The sequence below is a fragment of the Aquila chrysaetos genome, chromosome 11 (genome assembly GCF_900496995.4).
Source record: "Aquila chrysaetos chrysaetos chromosome 11, bAquChr1.4, whole genome shotgun sequence".
Taxonomy (NCBI): Eukaryota; Metazoa; Chordata; class Aves; order Accipitriformes; family Accipitridae; genus Aquila; species Aquila chrysaetos.
Window position 1 is genome coordinate 23,257,553 of NC_044014.1, and position 20,896 is coordinate 23,278,448.

Here is a 20,896-nt window from a genome sequence, read left to right on the forward strand (position 1 = left end):
GTAAAGGCAACACTCAGACATTGAGGTTTCCCCTCTGCAAGGTCATTCTCATGGGCAGCCATCAAGGGGAGCCTGTGATTGTTCCAAATGAAAGAGTGTTTTGGCATCCAGCTTAGGATATGTTGGATACTTTCCCCAATATTATCCCCTGTGTGGTTATTTATCCCCTGAGTATGTCCTGAGTTCTGGAGCTCTTTAGTAACAGAACATTTTCTCACTGCCCTGTGCTGCTTATGTAGTTGTTTGTGAATTGTAGGTAGATGTTGTTTGTCACTGTTTTGTTCATTGCTTCAGACAAATCAACATCCTGATGGGCAGGAAGAACATGAATATGAATCATCCCCTCCCAGACCTCCAGACGTAAGTCATCTATTAACTGATTCTCAACAGAGCACACATGCTGCTGAGTGAGTTAGTAAATGCAGTACTGGCTTTAAGGGTAGCCCTAGACTAATAGAGAGCTCATGGTAAGCTCTCTTCCCATGATTGCCTGGGACTCCTACATGATTGCTGTTTCTGGTTGCATGTCTGTCCATTTGATGCAATCCCAGATGAGAGGCCAGCAATGGTTTGCCATTGCTTTAGATTACACAGGCATTAGAGCTGCATCCTGCATGGGCAAAAATAGAGGGAGAAGGAGGGATGAACCTGAGATGTGAGCAAATATGACATTTTCTTCAAAATGCTGCCAAACATTTCCAAAGAGAGAGGCATGAATTCTTGCATACTGTATTCTCTGCAGTACTCACAAGGTCTCTAAGTACCTTGTGACAACCATCACAGAGATTGTATTTTGCCTCCAGGACTTTTATATGGCCATGATGCAGGGCACAACAAATATCTATGTAAATGAAGATCAAGACAACCACCGCAAACCAGACATCCAAACACAAGCAAAGCCCACAAAGACAAAGAAGCCCAGAAGAGAGTCACCTTTGGTAGAATCCATTTATGAAAACCATCCACCCTATCACTGAAAGAAAAGCACCAAATAGTGGCTGGGACCAGAAATAACAGACACAATCCTTTTCCTGGACACCAGGGGTCACACGATTGCAGTTCATGATCAAGACAGTTTTCTCTTTCTGCATACATGAAATTCTATGGAGGACAGGACAGAGACTTTGAATGGGGAAAGGACTTTTGCAATGATGCCTCTGAGATGTGGAAGCAAAATGAGATTCTCCTGGAGTACCCAAGCTCTCTGGGAGACATGGTTTTGCTGTCCTCCTAATAAATTTTAATAAATAACATCTGTCATTTTAATAAATAACATCTAAATCCTTGCAGTGATACTGACGGTAGATAAGAGCAGCCAGAGAGTTGGCTGGAGTCCTCATCACTCAGGTGCCTGAGTGTACTTCTTGCAACAGCCTGCAAAGACAGGCATGCACTCCTCTTTTCATTTGGCAGGAGTCCAGACTATAAGTGAGATGAAGTGATATGCCCAAGAAAACTGGAAGGAGAATGCAACTCCAGCTGCAGAACTTAGCCCCTGTGACAGCAACTTCCCTTCGTTCTCGGCTGTTCCTTACGCACAATGGCCTCTCTCTCACGCTGTTGTCTCCTCTGTACCTTGGCATTTCAGCTGGGAGGTGGGCTGGGAGTGTGATTCAGGCAGGAGGCGCCATCCAGAGAAACAATCTCCTCAGCAGCCCCATCTTGATTCGTGTGGGGATGCTGAGAGGCCACAGTGACAGGTGGGGTTGTGCTCCAAATGACTCAGGGAGAGCAGTAGACCTGGGGGAGATGGTGGGAGGAGGACAGAGAGGAGCCATAGGGAAGGTGCTCCCAGCTTGTGGAAAGGCTGGGGCATAGCGTGCCTGAGAAATGAGAGGAGCCCCCAGGAGCAGCCAAAAGTCCCATTGAGGGGATGAAGGCAGCTGGAGCTTCAGCCTCTGAACTGGGCGGGGGGGGGGGGAAGTGTTCTCCTCTGTGAGGGATGCTGCAGCTATACTTCGGCTGGCTGTGGGCAGCAGGACTGGCAGCCCCAAGAATGGCAGATAGAGCTGCTGATAGCCCCCAGGCTGCAGGACCCCCTTCCCATCCCACACCATGAGATTCCTCACTGGTGGTGTGCTGCAGCTGGCCACGGGCCCAGCAGCAGTGGGGGCCCTTCCCACAGGGCGCTAGCCACAGGCACTGCGGACCTACTCTGCAGTGGAACAGCAGATGTGGGCGCTGCCCCAACCCAAAGAAAATAATGGCTCAAATCCTCATAAACAGATTTTTCTTTACTGGGTCATTAACATACGCACAAGCAGCGCTATCTATCTGCAAAGCGTGCTGCCGTTGGTGGGACACGTGCTGTGGGAGAAGCAGGTCACGGGCAGCCATGCGAGCCCTGTTTACAAGAAAATCAGCTGTTTGATGCAGTCACTGCGCTCCATGAACCTGTGGACAGAGCGTCAGTGCACAGGCTGCAATGTCACCCAGGGCCTCCTTGCAATGTAGTGGAGCAGTTCTGGGAGGCTTTGAAGGTGTCTACTCTGTGCATGTATCTACTCTGTGTTTGGGTTGCCTTCCTGGAGGCCTTGCAAAGGTGAGCCAATGCTTCTGCTGTTGGTTTTAGTAAGGGACATGTAAAGGAGTAGCCAGGCTCAGGATACCATGGAGAGAGGTTTTGTGCTTTTCAGCGGGGGAGAGCACAGAGCTGGTAGGCAGGAGGTACGTTGCTTGTCCCACTCAGTATCGGGGTTATGTTGAGTTCCTGGGGGTCGACAACAGGCTTCAAGGTAAAGTTCTGCAGGATGGTGGTTATGAGTAAGAATATCTCCATGCGTGCCAGGCCCTCTCCAGGGCATATTCGCTTCCCTGGAAGTGAAAACAGCAAATAGCACTCAACAGGTGTTGCTGAGTAGACTAGAGTTTGTACTAAGCAGATGTGTTGTACAGCTTTATTTACGGGATACAGCCGCAGCAGTGAGGTGACTGTCAGGATTACTAAGGACATTTGCAAGAGAAGAGTTTGTTGCAGAAAAAGACCCTTAGCAGTTTGGTTGGGTGTGCGAAGGAAGGAGTAGAAGTCTTAAACATGGAGGGGGCATCACAGGAGGCAAGATGAGAGAGAGCAAGGTGACATAAAGCACGGGTGAGAAAGCAGAGGGTTGGAGCTATTGGTAGGTGAGTGGTTGCATGCAGCCTGAGAGGTACTTAAGAGGTGCTGGGGAAAAGCGGAGCTACCACAGAAAGACAGGTTGGTTAAGGATGACTCTGGTGGTTGTATGGGAAGGTGACAGGTGTTTTAGAAAGTGTCAGTGGGTCCCATTCATGTCGTTACGTTGGCAGCTCCTAGTAGGAGGTCTGAGAAGCCACCAGGCCTGAACAAGATGGGAGATGCAGCTGGAGAAGGGAGCAGCAGGGAGGAGTTATCCAGAGAGCAGTGAGTCCCAAGGAAGCACCAGGGGAACCATGCTGGGAAGAGGGAGAGTGTGTCATAGGGGAGGGCAGGGTGGTCACCAGAGGAGGACGTCGACAGAGAGAAAGCCTGTGCTTTACCTGCTGAGAAGGGCATGAAGAACTCACTCTTCCTAAAGGTGCCATTGTCATTCAAGAAATGTCCAGGGTTGAACTCATTTGGGTTTGGAAACTCTTTACTGTCATGGAGGACAGAACTGAGGATGGGAAAGACTGTGGTGCCCTGAAGTAACACAAGAAGAAGAGCACAACATGATGGGGAGACAAGTTAGATCACTTAATCCAACTGCCTGCCAGGTTAAGACTGAGCTTCCTGGCACAGCCCTACCAGTGCCTTTTGTTTGCCTTTGGGGACCCTTCTGCTGGGCAGGCAGCTTTAGGGAGACCCTGCTAGATGTCACAGCAGGGACAGTAGTTGGCTGCTTTTCCTGAATGCTCCCTCTCACTTTCAGACCATTTATCCTCACCTTGCTCTGGTCATCTGGGGACACCCCACCTAATTCTTCCTCTTTCTTAGTGTTTCACAACAATGAACTTGTAGATGCACTACGTTCCTTCTTTCCTGTGAGCCTCAAAAAGCGAAAGCACACAAAGTTGTGGAAATGAAGCTCTCTTCCCCTCTCCTGACAAATTTCTCCTGCCACGATCCTCTTCCTTCCCTCTTCCTGACCAGCCATTGATGTGGGGGTGGGATAAATAATCCAGCAGTGATGACACAAGAGCCCTCTGCTGGAAGCTGAGCAGTTCTCTGGGTCCTGCCTTTTGATTTTACAGAGGCAGGTGAAAATCAAAACACCAACAGCCTGTGTGCTGCTGTTCCCCTGCTGTACCCGGTGACCCAGAAGACAGGATGTAACATGACCATCGCTGCCATGGGCCAGGCCAGGCCGTGGGTTGCTCTAGCCCATCAGCCTGCCTCTGGCAGTGGCCAGCAGTGACTGCTTCAAGAAGTGTGTGAGAACAGAGCAAACAGGTTTTGCTTGTTCCCTTGAATGCAAACATAGCCTCAAGCACTTTGTGGCTCAGGGACTTTCTGTGCTCAATAACCACCAACTGACTTTGCATCCAAGCGTGTGTACAGGCTCTCCTGGATGGTGGTGAGCAGTTCCACTGCTTCGCTGCCTTTTGTGTGAGGAGTCACTGATCTGGTTTTTTTTGTTAACGCACTGTGTTTCTGCAGATAGGTAAAGCTGCGGAGCAAGTGAGCAAAGGTGTTGGGCAGAGCTACTGTTCCAGTCGGTCCACAGAATGGCAACAAGGGATTGCAAGTGAGCTACAGGAGCCTGAGGATAAAACCTTCATGAAGGGCTGGGTGACAACGAGGTCAGGCCACAGCATTTGTAGCTTCTGGCTTGTAACTGACAGCCTAAGAGCAAACATGCTGCCACCTTGTTGTTGAACTTGAGGAAGCTTGCCCACTAACCTTGGGAATGACGTACTCTCTGAAGCTGGTGTCTTTGGTCACAGTGTGAGGGAGACCCAGGGGGACAAGGGAGATGAAGCGCTGGATTTCATGGACCACTGCATCTGTGTAGGGCATCTGAGTCTGATGAGCCACACAAGGTCTTCGTGATCGTCCCACTACCTGGTCAATTTCTTCTTGAACTTTCTCTGTCATGAAAGGCACAAACCATAAAATGGGTAAATAAAATCAAACGTGCCTAAACAGGTTTCCCTAAGCTGTCCACAGACGACAGATGACAGGAGCATTGATGTTGGTTTTGGTGTTGACTAGAACATAGCTCCACTGCGGCCCATGCAAAGAATGTCCTCCTGGTGACTTGGCTAATGTGCGTATAACTGGGAGATAAAGATGTGGACACAGTCGCGTCCCTGGCTGTGAGGGGAGTGCAGCTGATGATGATGCCAGTGAAGCTGAGGGATCTCTAACGGCCACCCTGGGGAATGATGGTGCAAGGACCTTGCCCTTTTGGGTAAAATATGAGAGAGAGAGGAGAAAAGTTGGGAGAAGGATGTGGTGTTAGACACACGCCCAGCCCAGAGGAATAGCTAGAGAGGAAGAGGTCACAGACTGGTACCTTGCATCTTCGGGTATTTGAGAAGAAGCAGAAGCCCATATCTTACAGTGGTGCTAATTGTCTCAGTTCCGGTAATGAACAAGTCGAAGGTGCTGGTTATCAGGTTCTTCATGTGGAAACTGGAATTGGGATGCTCTTTCTCCTAGGGAAAAGGCTGGGCTGTTTCTCTGGCTGAGCTAAGAAAAGTGGCCCTTTCTTGTGTCATCCCAGGCCTTCCTCTTTGCCTAGAGCTGTTGCATTTCTCTGCTAAGGTGCAGCAGCCATCTGGGACATTTCAATGCTATCTTTGTGCAGTAAGCTGAACCCCAGAGCAACCTTCTTTCAAGCTGTGCACCGAATGGTACATAGCTGCCTGTTTGCCCTTGCTGTGCCAACTGCTTTCTGGTGAAAGAACTGCAAGACCAGACTGCAAATGTCCCTGTGTTTTGCTGAGAGCAGATGAAGGTCTGGCTGTCCAAGCAGCTGCAGGTAGTGGCTGCTGAATGTGCAGACACAGAGCTATAAGCTCTAGCACAGGCAATATCTGGGGTATCGTTGGTGTCTTCCCACTGCACAGGCCAGCCGCCTGGGAAGGGGTCATCCCAATGTCTCTGTTACTTAGGAGAGGGAAGGGGCTCGGTGTAGATATGTTTGCGGATGTGCTGGGGCTGCATGTTGTCTCCTTACCTCCTGCATTTTTCTGAGGAAGCAGTCGATGAAATCCTGGGGGGAGCTGGGATCTAGGGAGGCTTGGTGCATCTTCACCTCCTCTGATACAAAGGCTTTTAGAGCATCAAATTCTGTGAATATTTTGTTGTGTGGGCCAGGCAAGTAATCCAAGATCTTTGGGAACATCTGGTAGAGCTGGAAGGAAAGAAACAGGAAGGTCCCTAGCATGACCATTGCCCCATCCTTTGATATTAGCAAAAAGCCTAGGAAGGCCACAACCCTCTCAAGTGAGCCAAGCAGAAGGGCTATGAGGCTGGGCACTCTGACAGGGTGGTTGGAGCTTGCTTAGTAGTAGTAGGAACCTTAGAGGTGGGGAAGAAGGGTGTTCAGGACTAAGGGGAAGCTGCACTTAGCTGGCAAAGCCAACTGCATTGGTGAGGGTGCTTCTTGCTCTTGAATGAATTCCCTCCTGTGCAGCAAAGCATTGATGGGGTCCTAGTTAGAAGACTGAAATGGGACTTCATTGGGAGGGAGGCCTCCTGCTCCCCTGGGGGGATGTTGCCACTGCAATATGGCTACTGAATGTACCTGTCCCCATGGGGAGTTCATCATCTCAAAGGTGTTGTTCATGTTGCTCATCAGGGCCAGGAACTTCTTGTCTTCATAGTCATATCGTTTCCCAAAGATGATGGAGCATATGACATTGGAGACAGCACAGCTCAGCATGAAGGTTGGGTCAAAAGGTGTTCCTGTGATTTCAGAAAAGTTACAAACCATAAAAAAAACCAACCCCAAACTATGGCTACTTATGGCTGCTGTGGGTAACCTGAGCTCTGGTTGTTAGTGGAAATATCAGATCACAGTCTCTGAGTAACACAGAAAGGTCCTCCAAAAAGAATAGTACGTGATCACAGAATTATTTACTGCTTTGTAATGAGGGGTAGCTGGTGCATGGACCAAACACACGGGAACTTCAATTCTATGCTAAAGACATGGGTTTCCTTAATATAGTCCTTTTTTTGCAAACATAAGCTGTATTAAAAGTGAACCATACCCTTTGTTTTGTTGATCTCTTCCATCAAGTACTCAGTTTCCTCCTGGATCCTCTCTTCAATGCTCCTTTTCCCCATTCCAAAGTTGCGCAGAGTACTGAGAGCAAACCGCCGGACTTCTAACCACTCCTTGTTGTTGCTAAAAACAATCCCTGCAGAGGAAGAGGGAAGACCTGGCTTGGATGTGCTGGGTGTGAGATGAACTGAGGCTCACAGTGACAGTGAATCCTGTCCCTGGGAGAGCACTGATGTGGTAGTGTCAGAGAGTGCTGTGGTTTGGAGGCAATCTCTAGAGGTCCTGCGGTCCAACTGCCTGCTTTTGGCCTTCTCCACCACATACCCAACCTCCCTGTGAACAATTCATTACTCATATCCGCACATAATTTCCCTTGTTGCAGCTGGTGACTGTTGCTGCTTGCCCTTTCATTGCCCATCGCTGAGATGAATCCGGCTCCATTTCTCTGCTACCCTCTTTGAGTGGTGGAAGCCAGCAATTACAGCCCACTCTGCCTTCCCTTCTCCAGGTGGGACCCACCCACTCCCCCGCAGTCTTCCCTCGTGCACGTACACTCCAGCTCTAATCTGCCGAACACACCCTCAGCCCCTCCCTTCTCCTCAGAAGGAGCTCAATCAGCAAACATACCTAATCCATTGTTAGCCCTGTCTCCTACTGGCATGTGTCCTCTGGCAGCAAACTCTTCTGCGTGATCAACCAAGGCTTCTTTCACCGCATCATGTCCGTGCAGCACCACCACTGGGTCAGAGCCCAGGTGCACTGTGAACACTGGTCCATACTCTTCACTGAGCTGTCAAAATGCAAGAGAGAACATGGCCATGGAGCAGATAGGGAGGAGGAGTTGAAAAGTGGCCTTGCTGCTGCATCCCACTGTGGGCAGTGCAGCCTCACAGACCAGCAACGTCAAGATTTGGTCCTGTCATGATAAATGTGGTTGTGGAGAGGGTTCCCAGCTATCAGGCCCTGGACAACAATGGCAACAGCAGTGAGGGGGAGCAGCTGAGACCCCCATTACTTTTCTGCTTCTCTGGGATTGCCACTTATCAAGCTATGGCCACAGGTTATCCCAATGCACAGGTCCCACACATTTCTTGCCTGCAGAAGAAAGTAAGAAGAAGAAAGTAGACTTACCTTCTGGAGGGTTTTGGCCAAATTCTTTGGTTTCACTTGCAGCACATTACCTAGGATGGGAAGGGGAGCCGGTCCTGGAGGCATCTTCCCCTTTCCAGACCTCCCCCTCCATGCTGTGAAGGATAGCAGGCAAGCAATGCAAACGAGGAGGACAACAGTGGCTGGTCCCAGGAAGTCCATTTGCTTCTGTGGCTCAGGAGGGTGTGACTGGCTGCCGGAGCCCGAGTTTATATACCGAAGGGCTATGTTAGCTATGTTAGCTCAACAAAAGGTTTTGGATCACGTGGCTGAGTTAGTCAATATTACTGGTCAATCACTTGTTAGACTGCCCTGTGTTATGAAACTAGGAATTCTCTTGGTGTTAATTGGCCATTGAAGACACACCTTATCTCAAACAACTGCAGAGGCCAACAGAGTTTAAGAAATTTATAATGTGGTCATAAAACTTGTTTTGTTTCACCTAAAGTTCATTGTTAAAGAGATTACACTAGAGGCGCACTCTTCTACTGAGGCGCTCCCAGAAATTCACTGTCACGAGAGCATCTTCCAAGTACTTCAGTGCCATTTGGATTTTCTGTTCTTCGGTATTGATTGTACAAGCTCTCAGTGGGGTGAGCCATTCTTACTTTTTCCTGAAGTCTTCCTGACATTATCAGTGGAGTTCACGCTGCGTGGAATATGCCAAAGGATATACTGACATGTTCTCCTCAGTGCACAGCAATTGCCTCAGTCTCTCTCCCTAGGGGCCTCACAAGAGAGGAAAGTATAAAATGCTCATCTAGCAAGGGCAGAAATGTCTCCAGACATCACAATAGACAAGAAGGGACTTGCTGGGAAACAGAAGATAAGAAAACAGAACATAAGAAAAGAGGCCTAGACCTTGGGACTCTGACTTCTTCAAGGTCTCCTAGAGGAGAGAAAGAGTAAAAGAAGCAGGTAGAGAAGAGAGAAATCAAGAACTTGAGAGGATATCTGGGGAATGGCTTCCCAAGCTGAGACAGAGCTGCACTTGTGAGGGGCTGGGTATAGGTTTGTGCAACCTGGCAACTAGTCCTTGCGCATGCAATGACCAAAGAAGCCCACCTAACCTACTGCTGGAAGCTGGCATGCACAAGTCCTGTTTTGTTGATGTCTGACTCCAATATGAGGAACTGCTCCCCTGGGAGGGCCAGAGGTGCTCTGGGAGGCTGCAGAGTATGTCTGGTGTGTTGCAAGGACTTCAAAAAGAGCTGGAAGCTTCCAGCCCAAGATTTCTCTGGGGCTGCATACCTGCGAGGTCCCAACAGCAGTGGCAAAAGCAGGTAGAGAGAACTGTCAGGGCTGTGGCACTGCCTGTGCTCAGTTTGCTCAGTCTGGCCATATGCCTCTGTCTCTCCTGAGCTGTGACACTTTTGCAGGCAGACAGATCTCATCCAACTGAGCAGAAGATGTTGTAATGATAGGGGATGTAGGACTTGGTGGGAATTAGCAAGGGGCCTGGGTGAACTGGGTGCTTCATTGGAGCGTGCTGGGTTTGCTGTGCAGCACCGTCTTAATGGGAGTTTCCCCTTTGCTCAGAGGTGCTAGTGAAGGTCTCCATCCCTTGCAAAAGTTTCTGTATCTCCTCTATGAGTTCTTAAGTCATCCTCACTCTCTTGCATAGGTGCAATAATTTGCTAGCTGTTCTTTTTAAATCTCATTTTATATCTTAAAGACCCATACTTGATACTTTGGTGGAAAAACTGAGTTGCCAATCTGGGCTAGCTGCTGACCTGCTGGCCTAAACTCCTGCATCAGCTCAGATGTTGCCAGGGCAGTTCATGGAAGTTCATGTAGCTCTAGAGACTTTCACCTGGTGAAACTGGAGTTCATGGGAGTTTGCACTGCTACATGAGGCCTCTCTGCTGCCAGCATTCATGACCTTACCACCTTCCCTGTAAAGTTCTCTCGTTCCTGGGGAGAAGGGCTCACTTCTCAGCTCTACTTCACAGTTTGCAACATACTTTGGGCAAAAGCCCTGGGACTAGGAATACTTTCAAGATTTCTAATTTGTATCAGGATAAAATCATTATATTCCAAATATTCCCACCACCCTGGCAGACACACTGGGGATTTACAAGGGAGGAAAACCCATAAGACTAGTCACTCAGACCTTTCCCTGTGGGAAACCATGGGCCTTTTCATGTCACAGTAATGTCCAAGGGTTTTCTGAGTACTCACTTCTGTTTGCAGATGCTACGAGGAGGCAGGGCTGGTCTGTCCTCTTTATCCATGTGGAAGTCCAGGAAGGCCAGGCTGAAATCCCCTGCCCTCCATCTTCCCCAGGAACTTTGGTTTTAAGTTCATTGGAGGCATGTGTTAGGGATATTCAAAGAAAAGGCTACTAGTGTTGTAGCTTTGCCTTTTTTTTTTCTAAAATCAAGCACAAGCTTGAATAAAATCTGTAATCATTGTGTAGAATCTCCTGCAGGCTTGCTGCCTGCGCCTTCTCTTTTTGGACCTCGGTTCACAAGATGGCACTGCTAAATGCCACTCCTGCCCACTGTGCAGCCAGCACTCCTCATCCCTGGGATGCTTGGTGCGGATATCCCTGCTGTCTGAAAATGCCGTTCAGCTTCTGTGGAGGCATGTTTTCACTGAGTCACTCCTCCATGCACTGCCATTTTGTACCATGTATGGTGCAGGGTACAGACCAGACACACATCTATCTCATTGGAGGCAGTCCCACAATGTGCAGGGCATTTTGTACTCCTCTTCCCATCACTTCTTGGTGGTGGTGTTTAATACCTCCTTTTCTTCCCACAGGGCTCGAGAGCTTTCTACAGCCAGGGCAACTCCTACGCTGCCACTATGTCTGCCCCAGTCTCCCAGGCTCAAAATTGTTAGGAGGTGAGGATTTTCCAGATTTGTGAGGAAGAGAGACCTGCCTGTTTTCTCTCAGCCAGGCTGCTTTCCACTGCCTATAACAACTTCTTCCAACCAAGCATTTCATTTCCATGAATTTCAGGCTCATTTCACTTGCATCCCATCTCTACATCATTCAACGTGGCTGTCAAGCATGTGTTAGGACCTGAAACCATTCTCAGCACTGGTATTGCTTGGTGGATCTACAGCACTCCCAGTGTTGTTTCACATAGAGTTATTCTTCAAGTATGTGTAGACATTTTTCTTGTCAGCATAAACAAAGTATTGGTGAGTTAAAGCGTAATGAAAACTATCTCTCTGTAGCTCCAAAGTACTTTTTTAATTTGTTATTGTTTACCCAATTATCAGCAGGTAACACAGTCAAATGAAGCATTCAGCAGTCACACAGTGGCTGTGAATTTGGGGCAAGCTGTCCTGGCACAAAACTCAGCTTCTACAGAGATAAGGCCTCCCTCCCTGCCAAAGTCCAAATGTTTTCCCCAGATGCCTCTCCAACGTGGCTGGGACGAGCAGATTTCGTTCATGAGCACTGCTCAAACAGCAGCCACGCAGGCAGCCTGTCAAGGTCCATTTGCTTCAGTCCCTGCTGTGCAGAACAGCTGGAAAGGTCTTGTACTTTGTGGAACAGCCCTCCTGGCTGGTGCGGGAAATAGGCAGTGTGCAGGGTAGGCACGGTGACGTTCTTCACCCATCTGGCTGGCTGGGATCACAGCAAGAGGAAAGATCGGCTGTGGGCTAAGGTGGAAGAGCAGACGAAACGCCTCCCTTGGACTCAGCTACTACCCATGCCTGTTGATGAGGGCTGGCTGGCGAGCACGCTGCTTGCTGCATGGTGCTGTGCAGACGTTTGGGAGCTGGAGGGTCTGCTGAGAGCAGAAGTGTGGGTGGTCACCAATGGAAGTGCATTATTAAGGGTCAAGATTAGAAATCCTACTCATCTAACCCACGCAACATGCTGGGATATGTGTGATGATCTAGTCCCAAAGAAATAAGCAGATTACAAAAGAACACGGTGGCACAGGCTACGCCAGTGCTCCCGCTGCAAAAAGTAGAGCACAAAAAGGCATGCAACAAACTATGTGTGCATCACCTCTGCAACAGTGTAAAGACATTCACACCTCCCTTGCATGAATGCAGAAACATCTATGTGGAAAGATGGACAATAAGGCTTTTACTCAGTGTGGGTGCTGTAGCCTGATGTGTGGCTAGGGAGAAGGCTCTACATGAGACACGTTGCAGTTACAGGCAGGCAATGGGTGCTGGCAGGCAGAGCTTTCTCTGGGATCACAGAGGATCCCCTTCCCTGTGTTTCAGGCCCATCTTAGGGGCCCACCTGTCAGCTTTTGGGGGTGGGAGTCCCACAGAGCATATGGTCCTGCCACCTGGCAGCCAGGCCCGGAACAGTCTTGCAGCTATCCCCACAAAACCACACTGCAAACGGGGCTGTAGTCCACAGCCAGGAGTGTTTGAGGGGAATTACCTCCTTTTAGGTGTGCAAAGCCTCCTGAGCTCCACAGTTTTCCACAGATTTCATGTGGAGGGCTATTCCTGTGCTTATATGTTGGCACCCTGTGTCTGACATTTGAAGTAGTGGCACCTTTAAAAGAGCAAAAGAGCATTGTCACTCAGCTTCTTGTACTCATGATGTGTAATGAGCAATTAGAGCAGCAGTAGGGTACATGGGGAAAAGCAGGAGGATGTCCTGGACGGGCCAGCAGTGGAAAGAACTCAGGGTGAGAAAAAAAGGTTTGAAGACACTCCTGGGGCTCTACAGTAAACTGCACAGATGAGCTCCTCTCAGCTTAGGGATATGAATACAGGCCTATATCTTGAAATAAGCTCAGCTCCTGCCATGTGGTTTTCTTCAAAGGGTGCAAGCAGACTGTGATGGGTTCAGGGCCAGGTGAGGGCAATAGAAGGTGTTAAACTGCTGGGCTGGGTCCACCTGGACACTTCAGGAATTTCTGATCCAGCTGGCTCCACAATTTAAAAGGGCTAGGCTAAGAACAGCTGCTTTATGGTCCTTAGTAAGAGAGTGGGATGGGTGTTGCAGGACAGCCTAGGGCTACATTTGGAGCTATGCTCTTCTGGGGGTTTCTTGGTCCCCTTGCTTTTGTTGTGGGGGCTCAAGGAAGTGTTTTTTCTGATCCCACCCTGCTGGCTTGCGGCCAGGAAAGCCTGCAGCTCACCTTACCTCCAGGCTGGGAAGGGAATGCTTCCTTTGTGCTGACTACTTGGGGTAAGTGAGGGTGGTGTCAAGAGGCTTTCTTACTGCTGTATCTTTGCACAGTGCAGAGGTATGCCTGGAATGAGGACAAAGGGGCAGGTTTTGATGTGAAGTGTTGTCTAACAGCTTCACAGCATCTTGCGTAACCAGGGGGCTGTTTATATCACCCAACAGTCAACGGTTTTGGTGGAGTGCTGTGCCTGGATCTAGATGGTCTTGGCTGTTGGGTTTCCTCCCACACCCCTGCTGGCCCAGACCCTAATACTGGCTAGGGCCTTGTTTCCTACAGAAAGGTAGGATTGTAGTGGACCCCATCTTCAATGTGGGATATTGAAGCTCCTGCTGCTGTGTCCTCTTTCCCTAGATACTGAGGGGAAAGCCCATGCTCTGCAGAATGACTCTGACTGTGGGCTTTTGGTATCTGGGACTCCAGATGGCTCCAGGAAAGTATCAGTCTCCTACACTGGCTGTTACATCTTTGAATGGGTGAGTGACCTTAGGGGTTCTGCTGGGAGTGTGGTGGCTGCTGCTCTGGCTGCCCTGACTGGTGTGGCTCTCCCCCAGGATGGCAATTACTTCATGCTGGTTGGGCTTGAAGGAACAGATGCTGCTGGACAAAAGGCTCTTCATGAAGAAAAGCTGCTCAGGTGCCCTGTGGACCTTCCTGGTAAGACTCTGACAGCTCCTTGGGAAACCCTGCTTGTATCTTGTGGTGATGAGTGCCCTTCCTTTAGGATGGCTGTTCCTAGTCAGGCGGGGGGGTGGGACGGGACGGGGGCACGACTTACTGCTGTGCAGAAGACTCCCTGGAGAAAGGTTTGGACACAGGAGCCACCAACTTGCTGGGGACTTGTGGCTCCCTTTGTAGGGTCAGCAGGTGAATGTTCCTTGTGTCTCCTAGACATATTCTGACTGCATGAGTCCATGCAAGTTCAGGGATTGAGCCAGAAACTAGGTACAATGGTTTTCCTGACTACCACAGTTGAACGAGAACACTCTATCTTGACAGATCCCATGCAGTCCAGTCTCCTGTACATGGCTTCAGGGGGAGTCTCTGTTCCAGGGAAATGTAGGTCTCTTCTGAGCAGGCTTCCATGCCAGCTCCAGGCCATGTATTTGACTGTCATCTGAGTCTAACTTCCCTTAATTTGTATGCAGAGTCACCAGGACACCTTCCACCAGTGTCCTCCATCTTTGTCCCCCTGCTCTTGTGCTTTAGCTGCAAACTCCTGCTGTTTCTTCCAGCCCTGGATGCTCCACGCAGTAGTGTCTGTTCTGCTGTCCTCAGCCAAGACCGGCTGCTGTGTGCTTCCTTGCCTATCAGCCAGGGAGACTGTGAAGTGCGAGGCTGCTGCTATGACCCTAGGGACAGGGTGAAGCCTTGTTACTTTGGTAACACAGGTAAGCGTGAGCAACTGTCCTCCCCTCCTCCTGGAGGAGCTGCAAACTGGGATTCCTCACTTCCCTGGCAGAGCAGGATTGGTGTGTACCAGTTCTGCAGGTGGCTTATGGCTATGTTTTTGGCTGTTAAGAATACTCTCTCCCATTGAAGTGTCCAGCCCATTCATGTATATTGCAACAGACCTGGGTTTATGGCTAGAATCAGTGTTGTTGTTAGAGCTGGTTGCACTTGTCTTGCTGCGCTTGGCACTTGCTTTGTGGGTTACAGGCAGGAGAACTTGCAGGGCTTGCTGGCCTTGTCTTTGCTGTGATGTTCAAGCCTCTTTTCCATCCCTTTTCTCCCTGAGCTCGAGACTGATTATATCTTTTCCTCTAGTGACAGCTCATTGCACACCAGATGGCCAGTTTTCTATTGCTGTCTCTCGGGATGTGACCCTGCCACCCATTATCCTGGACTCTGTGCAACTGGCCAGTGGACACAGTACTGGCTGCGTCCCTGTTGTGAAAAACAATGCCTTTGTTGTGTACCAGTTCCCACTCTCTGCCTGTGGCACCACTTTTCAGGTAAGATCTGCAGCTGTCACTAGGCTGGACTAGCAGGAGCTTGCAGACCTGGAACAACCTGACATGGCTTTGACTACTTAATGGGCACCCTACAGACTTCCAGAGGCCAAATGCTGTTCTCCAGCATGGCATTAATCCAGCTTGACATTACTGCAGCAACAGTGCCTGGTCTGTCATTCCAGGTGACTGGACACCAGGCCATATATGAGAATGAGTTGGTGGCATCCAGGGATGTGAAGACTGGGAGCCTTGGCTCTGTCACTAGGGATAGCGCTTTCAGGTAATACCCTGGGGCTGGTATTGCTGGGTGCCACTGTATTCAATGTCACTAGAGAAATTCCTGCTTGTCACAAGCTCTGAATTCCCTACAGGGCACTGGAGTATGCTAGGGACTGGTATTTCTCTAGTTAGTGGGAATAAAGCTGGTGCTGATCAGTGACATTCTGCAGACTCAAATCTGAACCCTGAAGAGAATTCCAAGTATTTGTTAAAAGGAAGTGTTGGAGGAAAGATTGGGGATATGACTAATTAAAGCAGATATTACATTGCCATCTTGGAGAAAGGTCACTCTATATACTTTCTTATCTGTTTGATTTGGGGTTTTCCTGTCCCACCAGGTTACATGTCCGCTGTAGTTACTCCATCACTGGGAGCTTCATTCCCTTGAGTGTTCAGGTCTTCACATTGCCACCGCTCCCTGCTGTGTCCCAGCCAGGTCCTCTGTCCTTGGAGCTGCGTATTGCCTCAGGTACGAGAGGTTTGCAGGACTTGCTCAAGCCTCTTGGTGCAGGGCTCTGGTCTCTGCAGAGTAGTAAGGGAGAATTGATGGGTGAACCTGGCACTGCTGCTTCCCAGCCATGGTGGGAACTTACATGGCTATAAAGGATGCTCTCAGGTTGCCCCCTTCTGTTTTGTTCCTGCTCTAAAATGGCTCTTGGGTTTCTTCTGTCCCAGATGGAAGCTATACTTCCTACTATACTGACAGCGACTATCCTGTTGTGAAGACTCTGAGGGACCCTATTTATGCAGAAGTCAAGATTCTTCAGAGAACAGACCCAGACCTAGTTTTGGTCCTGCACCACTGCTGGGCCACACCAATTATCAATCCCCAGCAACAGCTGCAGTGGCCTGTTTTGGTGGATGGGTGAGTGACTTGTAAATAGCTTTGGGTCAGGGCAAGACTTGCACTTTTTTCACTGCTGACCTCTCCTTGTCAGGTGCCCTTATGCAGGGGACAACTATCAGACACAGCTGGTGCCTCTGAGTCTTGCCTCAGGACTACTGTTCCCCTCTCATTACCAGCGTTTCACCCTCTACACATTCACCTTTGTGGACTCCATTTCCCAAGAGATGCTCTCTGGGCTGGTAAGATCCTGTCCTGGTTGCCTAGCTTCCTATTGATGACAAGTTACATGTATGAGCAATAAGAACCACTTCACAACTATGAGACTCTTAGCTGCCTTGTGGAGGGGAGGGGGCCCAAAGACTGGCAAAATCCCCTCCTGAAACAGAAGGGGAGAGGCTGATGCAAGAAACACTTCTCGCCCTCCCTCCCCGAGACAAATGTGGTAGAGGTAAGATGCATCACTGGAGGGTTGTGACAGAAAGTGAGACTACGGAAAGGGTAGATCTACTTAAGCAAGTACTAGCTTGCTGCCTAAGCTGTTCTCTTGAACTAGCTTAGGGTGTGTGCTCTAACTATGCTAATCAATATTCTCTAAACTAAATTTCTTGGCCAAAATGACTTGGAAATAGCTTTTGGTACTTGGGAATCATCTGGGCTCTGAAACTCATGAGCTTCTGAGCAGTTAAGTCACATGAAGTTCACCATGCCTTGTACTGTTTGCTCAGTGCTCGTGGGATCAATTAATACCCAGAACTGGTCCCAGCTGTATGTAGCAGTGGTCACAGTGTAGTGCTGCTTGGACAGCTGTGTCCCAGGTGCCAGGGAGAAGTGCTATAATGCCAGATCTGACCAAGTTTGAAGGTGTATCGTAAAGGTATCAAAGCTGCCTTGCAGTGGGGGCTACAAGGCTGCAGCCTGTATGTGAAGCAAGGCAAAGCAATCTTTCTGCCTTCTCCCTTCTGTGACCAGGTGCATCTGGCTGGGATGGAGTTAGCTTTCCTCACAGCAGCCCATATGGTGCTGTGGTTTTGGATTTATGGCTAAAACAGTGTTGGTAACACCAATGTTCTAGCCATTTGCTGAATAGTGCTTGCACAGCATCAAGGCTTTTTCTTGTCACTCTGCTGTTTCTCAACCCCAAGTGAGTAGGCATGGGGTAGGCTAGAAGCTGGGAGGCAGCACAGATGGGACAGCTGACTCAAATTGGCCAAAGACGTATTCCATGCTGTATGATGTCATGCTCAGCAATAAGTACTGGAGGATTTTGTCTTCCAATGTAGCTGATGCTCAGACTGGCTGGGAATCAGTCTGCTTGTGGGAGTGGGATGGGTGAATTGCCTTTGCATGGTTTATGCTTTGGTTTTTTTCTTCCCTTCATCCCTCTTGTTCACTTATCAAACTGCCTTTATCTCTCCAGCCACAGGTTTTCCTGCTTTTGCTCTTTCTTTTCTTTCCCCAACCTGCTGGGCCGGGGTCAGTGGAGCGAGGAAGTGGCTGTATGGGTGCTTAGCTGCTGGCCAGGGTCAATGCACCGCACTGGGATATCTATCACCTGTCTACAGATACTGCCTGAGTGATTCCAGGCTGTGTCCCATTCTTTCTAGGTGTTCCTGCACTGCAGTGCTTCAGTGTGCCACCGGTCTGTACAGGTGTCCTGCACCACCACTTGTCCTGCTAGAGCCAGTAAGTATCCTAGCCTCCCTGCTTCCCCATCCAAAGGGGCAACAGGGGTCTAGCCTCCAAGCTGGGAGGTAGGGGGACATGTAATCTATGGACTAGTTCCCTTGAGCCATGGACAGCTTGACAAGGCACTGACAAATCTTCCTTTCCACTGAGGAAGGGCCCTTGCTCTTATGCCAAAAAGGCAGAGGTCTTCATAGGCTCTTAATTCTGTGTTGACTCACAGGAAAGGCTTGGTCTTCACAGCTTCTCATGTGTTGAGAAGCTGACCTGGACAAAGCTTGCTGACCTTCATGGCTATACACCTTCTCACCTAAAACCTTCATATTGCTCTGTAGGGGGTAAAAGGAGTGCTAAGCATCCTCTTCAGGACAGTGCCTCCCATGTCTCCAGCAAAGGCCCTGTGATTTTCCTCCAGGATGAGCTAAGATGGGACACAGCCAAAGATAGCCGTGGTAAGTGTGCCAGCACAGCCAGGCTGGGGAAGGGAGCTTGTCTAAGTCTTTCCTGCAGAATGACTGAGCCCCTAAGGCATCCCTGTGCCTTACTGGGGGAGTGTTAACTGGGGCATCTCTTCCCTCACAGGAGCAGCTGTGCATGCTGTAGCCCCCTGGGCTCTGGGGTTTGCTGCTGTGGCAACTGGGGCAGCTCTGTGCATGGTGCTTGTCGCTGCTGTGCTGTGGCAAAGGAAGGTGCCTGTAATGCATGAAATCAATGTATTGCAATAAAGTGGCTGTCAAACCCACTTGGTCTGTGGGACTCCCTGCTGGCCTAGAGCACATAGGGTTGAACAGGTATGTCTTGGGGACCCTGGCTGTGAGCCTTTGTTTCAAGGCAAAAATTATCCTGATGGCTGTGAGAGCGCTTTCCAAATGCTGTTTCTCTGAATCCGTCTCACTTTCTGGCTATCACTGTGCTCTGGTATTAGTGTTAACTGTCTGCTGCTGTCAAGAGGGAGCCCTTGTCATGGCCTGGGCTGCTGGGAAGCTGCACACTGAGACAGGAGGGATGCTGGGTGGTGTCTGCATTTCTGTCAGTGGCTAAGGTGGCCTTCAAAAGTACTTACCTTGGCTCCTCAAACACTGAGTAGAAGTGCAGCAAAACTAATTAAAAGCAAATACTGCAGCTGCTTCTCCTTTGAGGCTGTGGAGCTGGTATTTGACTGTGCAGGGGAGCTGGGAATTGCCCACTTGCCCGAGCTCACTAGGTAAGTCAGGGCTGTGCTTATGTGGCAGGACTCAGAGGCAGGTATGGCAAAGCACTACACAAATGGGCCTTCTTAATAATGCTGTACATGAACCTACCTCTCTTGCTCTGGAAACAAAAAAGGGCAGGTGGGATTTTTTTTCTGGAGGATGAGAACAGGGGAAACTTCATTCCAACTGAAGAAAATCAAAGGGCCTAGGTGGTTTGAACTTCAAGAAAGAATTCAAACTTGATTTAAAGATTAATCTTAAACCTTCATGCGAGAGTAGACAGGAGTCTTCAAAGCTCTTGGATTAAAGCTAATTTGATATGACTGTTGGCATAACACTGCTATGGATGTGCTTTTTTGAGATGAGAAATAAAACTTGCTGTTCTGAGCATCAGCAGCAGCTCAGTGTGGTGTGGTCAGTCACAGCAGCTGAGCAGGATCATTCTCAGCTTCCTGAGGTCCTGGGCAAAAACAGTCCAGCAAACCACTCCTGATGGTGGAGGGGGAAAGGGCCTCCACCCCCTCTTCCTGCCCAGGCTGGGGGAGCTCTGGTGCTTGCACTCACATGGAGAACCCCTTATTGCTGATGGGGTAGTCCTTGAACAAGTATGCTTGAGGGGAAGTAAAAATATCTTTTTCTCTCCCCCTGACTTGATTAGAAATTTCCCCCTAACAGGGAAGTAGTCTTAATCATACTGCTTAGGAGCCTTTAAAGGGGAAGAGCAGCTTTTATATGCATGGAAGCAAAGAACTGAACAGTATCTCACTTGAGGTAGCAGATATTGTTCTATTTAATTGGCTTCTGTCCATACTGTGTGATTTGAAGTTGTTAACAGTTGCTGGGAACTTCTTTTTAATTCCTTTCTTACTCCAACAAGAAATTTCAGGGATCATCTTAGAATGTTTTTATTTTTCTAGCAGAACTGCCACTTCCAGGATATCCAGTGCTCTTAGTCTTGCCTGCTTTTAAAATCTAATCGGAAGAAGAGAAGATAAGACTCTTCCAAGTTGTATGGTGGGAGAGTGAAGGAGATCACAGGCTGGAGAAATCATCAGCTGGAGATAGGTCAAACAGCCTCCTCCTTTAGGGAGTGCCTCTGGCAACTATACGTCCTTGTTGCAGGTGGAGCCCTGTCTGGGAAAGCAGAGTGTAAACTCAATGTGCCTTGTAACAAGTCTTTAGCAGCTGTCTGTAATGTTAATTAACTGGGCAATTAGAGGAGTAATATAGACCACACCTTTTCAGTACACTAGGCAGGGTGCTCTGGCACTGCTCTTAACTGTGTGTGCCAGCCAAGATCTAAGCACCTTCCTGGCTGCTGCTGGAGTCTTCCCATGCTTCGTTAAGGCAGACAAAGATATTTGCGTAGAGAGCTTAGATGTCTGTGTGGAAGCTGAAGGGACTGGGGAGGAGAGTCCCTGCCCAGTTGCTCCCTGCTGCCCTCCATGGGGTTGCTGAACCATCTCAAAGTGGCAGGGAGCTCTGAGCATGTAGT

At 49.3% G+C, this 20,896-nt stretch overlaps 2 protein-coding genes across 2 annotated transcripts; one reads left to right on the forward strand and one right to left on the reverse strand.

Annotated features, from left to right (window-relative positions):
* Positions 1–2,213: 2,213 nt before the first annotated feature.
* LOC115348476 (cytochrome P450 2C19-like) lies at positions 2,214–8,559 on the reverse strand. Its single transcript, XM_030031245.2, has 9 exons — positions 8,304–8,559; positions 7,800–7,962; positions 7,159–7,308; positions 6,693–6,853; positions 6,123–6,299; positions 5,457–5,598; positions 4,841–5,028; positions 3,499–3,640; positions 2,214–2,814 (listed from the first exon to the last, which is right to left on the reverse strand). Exons 1-9 carry the CDS (start codon positions 8,481–8,483, stop codon positions 2,633–2,635), a joined length of 1,485 nt encoding a protein of 494 aa, XP_029887105.1. The 5' UTR covers positions 8,484–8,559; the 3' UTR covers positions 2,214–2,632.
* A 2,875-nt stretch (positions 8,560–11,434) lies between these two features.
* Positions 11,435–18,933, forward strand: LOC115348336 (zona pellucida sperm-binding protein 4-like). Its single transcript, XM_030030857.1, has 12 exons — positions 11,435–11,474; positions 13,799–13,920; positions 13,999–14,101; positions 14,680–14,835; positions 15,212–15,399; positions 15,582–15,679; positions 16,017–16,147; positions 16,354–16,543; positions 16,617–16,764; positions 18,130–18,208; positions 18,544–18,660; positions 18,791–18,933. The coding sequence occupies exons 1-12, from the start codon at positions 11,435–11,437 to the stop codon at positions 18,931–18,933; spliced, it is 1,515 nt and encodes a 504-aa protein (XP_029886717.1).
* The last annotated feature ends 1,963 nt before the right edge of the window (positions 18,934–20,896 follow it).